Source organism: Sitodiplosis mosellana, unplaced genomic scaffold, assembly GCF_009176505.1.
Source record: "Sitodiplosis mosellana isolate CC-2019 unplaced genomic scaffold, AAFC_SMos_1.0 Smas_scaffold_6170, whole genome shotgun sequence".
Taxonomy (NCBI): Eukaryota; Metazoa; Arthropoda; class Insecta; order Diptera; family Cecidomyiidae; genus Sitodiplosis; species Sitodiplosis mosellana.
Genome location: NW_022601411.1, coordinates 3,296,188 through 3,306,603, shown reverse-complemented (window position 1 = coordinate 3,306,603; position 10,416 = coordinate 3,296,188). Strand labels below are relative to the sequence as shown.

Sequence of the window (10,416 nt, the reverse complement as noted above, 5' to 3'; positions counted from 1 at the left end):
CATTCGATGGACCAGCCACGGGTAATTGTTGATTATTTTGCTCATTTTCTTGGGATAATTTTGGTCTCTTAGGTGCATTGGCTTCGGTTTCTTGATAGTACATCTTTGTGAACGTATATTCGCCGAACGATTGAGTAGTTTCACTGTGAAAATAATTACAAAATTCAATCAATTTCACTTTTAAATGTTTCGACGATGCTTTAAAATAGTTCAAATCCAACCAAGACTCGTCTTTCAATCAAATTTTGGTAACAAGCCCGAAAAATGGAATGCGTCAAACAAGTACGACTAACGACTAACGACTGTGTACAAAGTGCCGACTTTTATAACTAGTAAACAATGGACTGTTGTTATTTTGAGATGAAGTTAGCGCTGTTTTGATCATTAGCTTGTAAACGCAATATGAACGCAGAACAATCGATCCCATACGTTTTTGTCTTTATCACAAGGTTTGTGTTCAAATGAGCAAGGACTCATCCGGATAACTTTTTAAGTTTTGAGAACTTTTCTACATCGTTCAGTTCAATAAAAATTCACTCAATTTCAAATTTGATCAAATTTATGGATTTTTGGAATTACTCAAATTGTTCCTTACAATAGAACTGACAATTGATGTATCAAAAAAATTTGTGATTCTTCCGCACACAAACCATTGAATCATTTCAAAATCATTCTCCGAAAGAACGGCTGAGATAAATGAATAATGAATTTATTGGTTCAAACATTTTGTACAATCGAAAAGTGTCAGATACTCTCCAAGAAAATTTATGCATTCACACGTTTTCACCGCAAACGACTGGTAAACCAAGACAAAACATACCGCTTTCGCTATCTCTATCTAATCTCTCGTGCCCAGCATATATTTGCAACTCGTCTGCATCCGGCGAAAGATTCAATCGACGATATGATTTCGGTATAATTTTCTTTTTATTGCTATGAAAAATTGAAATAGAAAATCTATTAAAACGTATGCCACAGCTCGATTGAAATAATTTTGGGCAAATTTTAAATAAAAAAAAATAAGTGATTAAACACAGTTAGTGGTACCATCCAAAATTTGCACTCTATTTTACATACGCCTTTAACCGTTTACCTACTTTCCTCTTTCTTCTCTTTCGGTTCGAGAAAGAGTATCAATGCAATCTTCTGTCAATGCGAAACAGTAAGACGAAAAGTATTTAAGCGATATGAAATGAACGAAATATTATACCTATTCTCCCCTCTTACCTTTGATGTACGTGAGCTGTGACATGATCTCAAATGCCGCATTCTTTAGCTATAATTACGCTTGGTTGTTTTAAGACGATTAAGAATCAACAATTAGAACTGTATGTGTTATATAACACAATGAAAATACCCAATGAAATTTCATTTTGAAAAAATGTGTTCGCAGTGCGTTTTTATTTATTAAAATTCATTGAATGAATGATGGAATAATAATGTGCAAAAAAGTAGAACTATATAGTTTTTGGAATGACCAATTAAATGGAAGGGAAAAGTGCGGCATGCTATTAAAAATTACGGTGCGTGATGCGCGCATCACAGGTGCTAAATGCACGAACACCGTTCCATACACACGAAGTGCGTGTGTGTGTGTGTGTGTGATGAGTATACTGCTTAGTTGAAGAATTTTTTGAATTCGGCTAGTCCAGCTTCGTTGATGTCATAGCCTGGTGTGGTGGCCTTGCATTTTTCGTACCACGCAACAACGTTTGGATATTTCGAGAGATCGAAACCGGCAACATCCAATGTTGAAACGGTAGCGACTAATGAAATATCAGCAACGGTCAAATTGTCACCGGCCTGTAAAATACCGAAACAAAACAATTAAAATTAGCGTTAGTCTTTTGTGTTTGGTTTTCTTTCCTTTCACTCCATAACGGGTTCCTTTTCAATTTGGATCATTTGGAATTTCTTAACTTACCGCATAGGTTTGGCCTTCCAAGAAGGTGTTGAAAAAACCAACGGCATCTTCCAATTTCTTCAAATTGTCTGGATTTGCTGGAGCTTTGGCAAAGATTTGTGGGTAGTAGAAATCAGCCAAGCGTTGATACAATGTACCCAAGTCGAAGTACAATCGTTGGTTAACAACGGCGCGGGCCTTTGGATCCGATGGATAAAGGCTTACGGTTTTACCGTACCTGTTGGAAATAGTAGAAATAATAAGAAATAACTATGTTCTGGAATATAATGAAAATGTTCGTTTTAATGTTTCTCTGTTGTGTGTTTATAATATGAAGGTTTGCTTACTGTTCGACTAAGTAGACCATAATGGCGCGTGATTCCCAAAGAGCAAATCCATCGTCGACCAATGTGGGAACGGTATGTTGTGGGTTAATCTGTTGAAAAAAAAAAAACAACAACAAATGTCAAGCGTGAATGATGCGATCAAAGCATAGAAAATTAGTTTGTCATTGTTGGGTTTTTTTTTCTATCGCTCATTCGAAAATATCAAATTATGCTATTTTGTGACGAGTAATTCAATTACTCAATGCTGTGTACACACTTTACTGTCTTATCTGCACTCAATAATATTTAAAAGAAAAAAAAAGAACCGAAGCCACGCTATTTTATGTAGAGTAAACGATATTGATCGAATTTGTTAGAATTTAATACCAAAGTAAGTACCTTAATGTATTCAGGCGTCAAGTGTTCACCAGCCATCAAGTTTGTTAGTTTCAAGTTCAAATCGACGCCAACAGCCTTAGCGGTCATTTGAACAGCACGACATGGAGCTGATCCAGGGACGTAGTAGAAGTCAAGACCCATTTTGAATTAGATTTAGTTTTTTTACCTAATACAAAAGAAAAGAAGATCGAAAAAAATTAGTTTTTTTCTTACACACGCCCATCTTACGAAAAACCTTCTATATACTTTAACTGCGTAAAAGAACAATTAAGAAGAACCGCTATGCGGCGAAAAATTCTACAATCAATTTTTTTTTTTTTTCCAAATCTAATAAGAAAATAGTTCGCAAAATTTATTAACACTAAACAAATCACTTTACTTTTTTCAACAAAATAAAATCTTCAGAAATATATGCTATTTTGTATTAAAAAAGATGGAAAAAAATCGAAACGAAATATACTTGTTGCGAGAACTGAAGAAACAGTGAATTTCTGTACGGCTTTATGGAAATGCGAGCGTCCAATAACTAATGCTCATCGATGCAAGCGAATGGCTTCATATAGGAATTCTGACACTTTTATGTATACGTGCAAGCAAGCGAACGCCGCAAATCATTCGATGGTTCTGTTTCACTCATTCGCATTCACCATATACACAAAACGGACGCTTCATGTTCCACTCGCACCATACACTTGTCGTTGTGTAGGTTGTTGTATGCTATACGTACAGTTTAGTGTAGGTAAACTGGTTTTTGTTCGAAACAAATACATTGAACGCGATTGAACGGAATGGTAAACCAGAATGCCGCCGCTTACAAGCAGAGAAAAACACCGAAATGAGCAAAAGAAGAAGAAAAATTCCATCGCATCACAATTAGTGTGTATTATTTTTCGAATGTATGGTCGGCAATATAATCTGATGACGGGATTTCCAACAAGTTTGACTAATTTGGAGTCACGTCACTCGGTCGGTCGCTCATCGGTCGCTTGAGAAGTAGAAGGGACACACATACAAGAACAAGATATACGATGATCGATTCGCATGAGAGAGAAGAAAAAAGAGCACATACAATGGTATCATTAATTCCGCAAGAAGGAAACTGGACAATCATTCGACGTTGTGTAATGGAAAAAATCCCATGAAAAAAATTGAGCCAAACAAGAAAACATGCCAAATGACTCATTGACTTGTTGATTTTTTTTTTCGAACTGAATTTGGATTATATATTCACACACTGAACATTCATCTGGGTTTTAGTAAATGATTCAAAAAAGATCTCGAAAGAATACCGTAGAATATCAACATAGCCACACATTTGAGTGTGTAGATTCGTCATAAGCATAATATCGTCGTGTGAGACGCAAAAATAGCAACAGATGAGTTTCGCGTTTTTAGATTCATTATTATTATTATTATTATTATTATCGACGTCACTTGGCCGCTCTAGACGAAATGTGAGCGAACGAATGATTTTTATAATAAACCGCTTAGTCAATGATGATCTCGCAGTTTGGACGTCAGTTGGGTTTTTTGGTTTTTATCTATTGAGCGCTATCGCGCCGCAGTGTTGTCTTCCGATCATTACGTATTTTTATGGTTGCCGAATGACAATTAACACGATTAACTTCCTTAAACGTTGTTGATTCAATCGGTAAAAATCTATAACGTGTGATAAAAATACCAAACGATTCATACCATGTTAGAGCATATCCCATTTCTGGGCGATTGGCATCGATCAACCGAATGTAAATTAGTTCGCTTATCAAAAAAAAATTACCCAACTTAATCAACCATAAAATTTCGATTGCTCATTCAGTAGGATGTGGTGCATTTGCCGAAGTATGGGTATGGCAACATGCAAAATCCAAGGAGAAAATCGGTGCGTATAATTTTCGGGGCATTTGCCTGGTAAAAAGAGCAAGAGTACATTTGAATTATTTTTTTCTGAAAATTCTTAAATTTTTCTCTCTTATACACACTGCGACCAAAAATTCACTTCGCATGGAGCGAAGAGCGTATAACAAATTCTAAAAATAGTTTTACAACACGCGACAAAGTACCGCCGCGAGAAATTAGAGATCTAGATTTTGACTATTCATCTCATTGAGTGGAGTAATTCAAAGAACAGAAACATAAACAGCGGCTAACATCTGAAAATGCCGCATTAATTTATATTCTGAGTGACATTTCATAACGGAATTTATTGTTTTATTAATTGGATGTTCTTATTTTATTTTAATTAGTTGTTAAAACATATCGCGTTTTGGAGGGTCAGAATGCGGAGGAACACAAGGAACGATGTAATCGCGAAGTTGAAATGATGACCAACAACATTCGACATGTGAACATTGTTCGTGGCTTGAAAGTAAGGCCAGATAACTTCCTCAGCGAGTTATTGAAAGCAAATCCAACGGGAATGCCAGCTTTGATCACTGAATATTACGAAGCCGGTAATTTGAGGCGACAGTTGAACGATAATCGCAATTCGTCGGGGATGCTTGAGTCAGAAGTGAGAAACATTTTGCAGTCATTAAAAAATGCGCTCTTCTACTTGCATTCACTGTCAAAAGTCCATCGAGATGTTAAACCAGAAAATGTAGTAATTCACTTGACTAACGATGGACAACGAATCTATAAGGTATGGAGCTATGAAATAATTAGGAATATTATTCTGAAATGTTAAATTAGTTAATTTCCAATTAATTTTGCAGCTAACGGACTTGGGCTGTAGTAAACCGAAAGATTTCCGTAATATCGAAGCGAGTTTAGTTAGTAAAATGGTATATTCGGCTCCGGAGCTCATCATATCTGAGAAACACAGTTATTCAGTAGATTATTGGTCAATGGGTATGGTTATCTATGAAGTGATTACCGGAACCAGGCCGTTTGTACCTCATTTACCACTGGCACAATGGATTTTGCGCGTTCGAGCAAAAGAATCGAAACATATAACGATGTATGAAGATGATGCTGGTAAAATCGTATATTCAAATGAAATTTATGGTGAAAATCAGATATCGACAATGTTCTCGAAACTATTGGAAACATGGTTTAAATTGGCATTCGAGTGGAATAAAAAGCAAAGGGGATATGTTTTCGAGAGACCTACTATCGCCACGAATTCTGAATTGGCCGATTCGCCACCAGTTCAAGTGTTGAAGTTTTTTCAAAGTGTGGACGATATTTTGGAAAAAAAGATCCTTACTATATTTGTGTTGACAAACTACACGTATCTCAGCGTAGTAATTGATAACAACACGACCAATGACGATTTATTTGCATTTATCGAGCAAAAAGCGCATATTCCCACATCACAGTGTCACATAATTATGGCGGCCGATTTGACTAAACAATTTACTAAACCGATTGAATTATACGTGGATGGATGTTTCGATAAACCAATGGTATTTGTACTACAAACTGGTGGCATTGCATCACTTGATAAACTGATTGATGACGACCCAATTGCCGTCGAATTGCCCGCTAGTGTGAGAAATGTGCTTGCAAATCAAGAGAAACGACTCAAAACACAATCACTGCGAAAATTTGCCTGTGATACATTACATTTTGTACGCAATGAGAATCAAAGGTATAAAACATGTTTAGACGGATGGTTCCATTTTGCGTTGCAACTCAATTATGACATTGAAATGTGCCTACAGAATGTCAAGCAAATGCAAATGCTAATCTACGGTGTATGCGGTGCTCTTGATCTTTACAAGCAAACATTGGATTTGGTGCAAGTAAGAAATGCCAATTTGGAGGCCAGTTGGTTGGATCAACATGAAAAAATATCGCAAAATATCGAACGACTGGTGGAGGCTTGCGACAAAATAACCATTCGATTTGGTTCAGTATACCGGCGAATTCGCGAAACGAGCAATTGTGACATTTTATTGAATAGAAACACACGTGATTTCTACGATATTATCAATGCAACAAAAGCGTACGATGCGCTTTGCAAGCAAATTATGAATAACAACACTCATCCAAAGCCACACTTTGAATTGTTTCAATGCGCCTACAAATGTCTTAAGCAACGTGAATCCCTTCTGCGGAACAAAACTTTCATCGAAATGCAAAGGTACACCGACCGATTTCATATATGGCAAATTAACTGTTTGCATATTCATTTAAAAAAAATTCGGTTTTTTTTTCATTTTGGTTTTACATTAGAAATCTCAACTGCATACATATCGAGTTTAATGAAATAAAAAAAGCATTGGAAAAGGCAACAGTACCAGCAGAAAAATACCGAAATGAATTAAATGAAGCGAATAAACAGTTGCATGAGCACGCATGGTTTCTGGTAGAAAAGTGCCTTAAACCTGACATGAACACCGTATCGACGAGCAACTCCGATTTGACACTCACTACCACCAGCATCCCGAATGGCAGTGTTGATCCGCAAGCGACCAACGAAATGATGATTGAGATGCGCAAAGTTCGAGAAATGGAGCGCCAAATCACTAAAGATCACTTGAAAAAAACTAAATTACTCATTGATGACAACATTAATCTTCGCATCAAGTATGTGAACATGATTTTAAACAAATATGTTTGAAAATATGATGTGGTTTAATTCAATCTGTTGAAAATGATGAAAAAAAAATAATTTCTCTCTAGAATGGCCGATGTAATGAACGAGATTAATGAAGAGCTTAAAATTAAGCCAAACTGAAAGAAAACCAAAGAAAAACTTATGCCAAAGATGATTTACTCTCATAGAGACTAACTGAAGATAAATTTAAATAGCAAACCCTTCGTTTTGAATCAAAGCAATTTTGGAATAAAAAATTACAAAAAATAAAAAAATGTTTTTTTATTTTAAATTTATTGTCTCCTTCAAATGAATCTTGGTTTTGAAGCTAACATTTTGAAACCGCTTGAAAAATCGCCATAAATGAAGGCAATTTAAATCAATAAACATATACACAAACAAGGACCAATTTTTGTCCATGTCTATTATTTTAGTATTTTCTGTTATTACAAACAAAAAAAGAGATGGTAACACGACTGAAATGCGACTATCTAATTACTTTATGAAGCAAATTGTTCCACGTATTGATTCCATGATGATAATCATTTCGAATTAAAATTCCGTTTAGATGTTGTTATGATGCGATTAAGAAATCAATGATTGAACAAATTGATGATCTAAAACATCATTTAGATGCATAACATATTATGTTGTTATAATATGAATTCATTTTAGAGATCTGAAAAATGATTTTATTAACTTCCAAAAAAATGCTGTCTCGCTTTTTTTTTGTCTCGGATCCGATCTAATAATTTTCAGCAAAATAAACAAATCCTTGAACAAATTTCTCACTTGGTGAGAAAAAAAAGTATTTTGAATTTTCTACCGCGAAAATTAAAAATTATGTAGCTCCGTTTCGAGAGAAAAAAACAGCTACCTTGATTTTTTCCAAATTTCCATTCAAAGTAACAACTTTAATGAACATTTAATTATCGCAATCGATGTGTTCGGGAAACGTAAATTAAACAAGAGACCAACAATCAAAAGCATTTTTTATGATTTGCGGTGTGCAAACGCATGTTCAAGTAAAAGAAAGAAAAAAGATCATTGATCAACAACTTGAATAAACAATGAAGAATTCAGTTTTTCGCCCGTTTTCACTGCACTGGTTGCTCTGCGCAGACGTTGTTTTTGCAAACCATATCATCGAAGCGAAGCGTTGGCGGCGGCGGTGGCGGCGGCTTGGTTGATGCTCCGCAACAAACAAACGCATTTAAATTTGTACACGAAACAAACAATAACATGCTTCGGTAAAATCTAAGAATTGAATAAAGGCAGGTAGCGCTCGCTCGCATGTATAAGCATTGAAGACAAAATAGTGAACGAGAGTGAGAGCGGGAGAGAGAGAGAGTGAGAGTAAAAAAAAATCGAGAATGGAAAACCGTTACTATTAACAATGACCTTAAAATTTGCGGTTGTTCACGTTTGTGCAGCGAAAACGATTTGTTTTCGTTCAAATGTGCAATCCATAAGTGCGTCGTAAGGTTCATCAACATGTTTCTTTTTTTTCTCTTCATTTTCAATTGTATTGTTCTCTTTACGCTCTTGATATTATTAAAATGTAAGGAACCAAAACAATCATGTATGCGATATATTTATTTCATCGATACGATTCCAAGCTGAATGAGCAAGTTGCATAAAAAAGTGATTGGAAACAATGACGCGAATAGCCGATTGTATATCAAGTATAATTCCGAGCTAACGTATAATTAAACCCGTGAGCATAAAAACGACTTATAAAAACGTCGCCGAACAAAGCGAAACACCTATTTGTTACTCGTTCAATTCGGAAAAAATTGTACACTGGTATGTTACGCCGACAAATCTATGTTACGTTTTGATCGGCGATTTTTTTTTAAGTCGTTTTTATGCTGACGGGTTCAATTATGCTCATTTCTTTCCAGTCGGAGTGACTTCTTCATTGATGGCGGTGGCGGCAGCCAAAGAGAAATGCGGCGCCCAACTGAATTGAGATGTAATTGAAGAAAACTTTACTGTTGCTAAGATGTTTAATTTTCATCCATCTTTTTCATTTTGGCTTGAGAAAATAACTGGTTGAAAGTGATACTCACCCTGTCTGACGTTTATCAGTCAAAATGTTGTCAATCACATCATTTTTCTTCAATTTAGAACTGATTGCGAGAATGAAAATGGTGCAAATGACTTGAAATTCGAGTGTAGTTTATTGTCAGGCCAGAAACGAAAACTAAAACGAATTCGGTGATAGACAAAAAGAGATATCGCCCGCCGTGTTTCGTGTTTTATCTCAAAATCCGACATCACACAATTGTTTTTCTCATTTCGAACTCACGTTTGGAATTCTTTAAGCACCCGACGCCAGTTTTTGGCCTCGTCTTAATTTTCATTTTCGCATTTTTTTTTCTTTCTTTATCATCGTGTTTTCTTTTCTGCTGGCTTCTGCAAGCAAAACGCAATATATAAGTATAACGAAAAAATACAAAGTATCTACTATCGGAGTGGAGTAGTTTATTGTTATCAAATGCAAACAGAAAAACCGAAGATTTTTTTTCTGCTTCTCTCTTTGTGGTTTTCATTATCTTCTGAAGAATGTTGTGCTGCAAATTGTATGTATTGTTGGGCATATTGAATGGATCACGCTCATCCCGTTGTGGTTTCATCTAGTAATTATGTGCAGTTGCATCGTGTGCAATGCGGTTCATGTGTATTCAATGAGTGCACTAAGCGCTCATCGTATAGAGACCAAAAAGTTTTCAGTCGCATAAAATTCGCGAAACATTGCGATTATTGAATTGGTTATTATTTCTCTCTTGTGCAAGCAGAAGAAAGAGAGAAAGAAAGACCAGACTAGAAAAGGAAAATGAAGAGTACACAAAACAAAATACACATACCACATAAACCGCCATTTGGCGAATGTTCGGCATGTGAATCTACATTTAAAATATTTTGATGCTCATCTAAGTCGAGCAATTGCACATTCAAACAACACCTACGCAATACACACTAACAACAACAACAGCCACAGCATTCAATTCAACCATCAAGTTCACATCAATTCGTGGCGCGTGGACACCGAAAATCACACACACACACACACACATTGAAGCTAAGACGATATATTTTGTGCAAAGTAGAGGCAAGTTGGAAAAATGCAACTGTTAGCGCCATGCGTATTGTTTTATTATGTTTGTGTTGCTCACATTGGTGGATTTTGTTTATAAAAGTGCAAGCAATGCATTTGATATACATTAGTTAAACCTTTGCCGTGC

General features: G+C 35.8%; 2 protein-coding genes across 5 annotated transcripts; one reads left to right on the top strand and one right to left on the bottom strand.

The window, feature by feature from the left end:
* Positions 1 to 1,366: 1,366 nt before the first annotated feature.
* LOC129575981 (glutathione S-transferase 1-like) lies at positions 1,367 to 3,232 on the bottom strand. Of its 4 annotated transcripts, none has more exons than XM_055460267.1 (5): positions 3,089 to 3,232; positions 2,629 to 2,794; positions 2,251 to 2,339; positions 1,925 to 2,141; positions 1,367 to 1,803 (listed from the first exon to the last, which is right to left on the bottom strand). In XM_055460267.1, exons 2-5 carry the CDS (start codon positions 2,767 to 2,769, stop codon positions 1,618 to 1,620), a joined length of 633 nt encoding a protein of 210 aa, XP_055316242.1. In that variant the 5' UTR covers positions 2,770 to 2,794; positions 3,089 to 3,232; the 3' UTR covers positions 1,367 to 1,617. The 4 variants fall into 4 exon arrangements, with proteins under 4 accessions (XP_055316242.1, XP_055316245.1, XP_055316244.1 ...); XM_055460270.1 differs by having other exon boundaries at positions 2,629 to 2,792; positions 3,086 to 3,192; XM_055460269.1 differs by having other exon boundaries at positions 3,008 to 3,119.
* A 765-nt stretch (positions 3,233 to 3,997) lies between these two features.
* On the top strand, positions 3,998 to 7,443 carry LOC129575980 (inhibitor of nuclear factor kappa-B kinase subunit beta). Its single transcript, XM_055460266.1, has 6 exons — positions 3,998 to 4,373; positions 4,445 to 4,507; positions 4,872 to 5,266; positions 5,340 to 6,712; positions 6,805 to 7,158; positions 7,255 to 7,443. The coding sequence occupies exons 1-6, from the start codon at positions 4,325 to 4,327 to the stop codon at positions 7,307 to 7,309; spliced, it is 2,289 nt and encodes a 762-aa protein (XP_055316241.1). The 5' UTR covers positions 3,998 to 4,324; the 3' UTR covers positions 7,310 to 7,443.
* Positions 7,444 to 10,416: the final 2,973 nt, after the last annotated feature.

Coding starts and splice junctions, on each gene's coding strand:
- LOC129575980 (XM_055460266.1), top strand. CDS start 4,325: ATGTTAGAGCATATCCCATTTCTGGGCGATTGGCATCGATCAACCGAA. Junction 4,374..4,444: donor TTGGCATCGATCAACCGAAT/GTAAATTAGTTC, acceptor TTGCTCATTCAG/TAGGATGTGGTGCATTTGCC. Junction 4,508..4,871: donor AAAATCCAAGGAGAAAATCG/GTGCGTATAATT, acceptor TATTTTAATTAG/TTGTTAAAACATATCGCGTT.
- LOC129575981 (XM_055460267.1), bottom strand. CDS start 2,769: ATGGGTCTTGACTTCTACTACGTCCCTGGATCAGCTCCATGTCGTGCT. Junction 2,340..2,628: donor TGACGCCTGAATACATTAAG/GTACTTACTTTG, acceptor TTTTTTCAACAG/ATTAACCCACAACATACCGT. Junction 1,804..1,924: donor TGGAAGGCCAAACCTATGCG/GTAAGTTAAGAA, acceptor GGTATTTTACAG/GCCGGTGACAATTTGACCGT.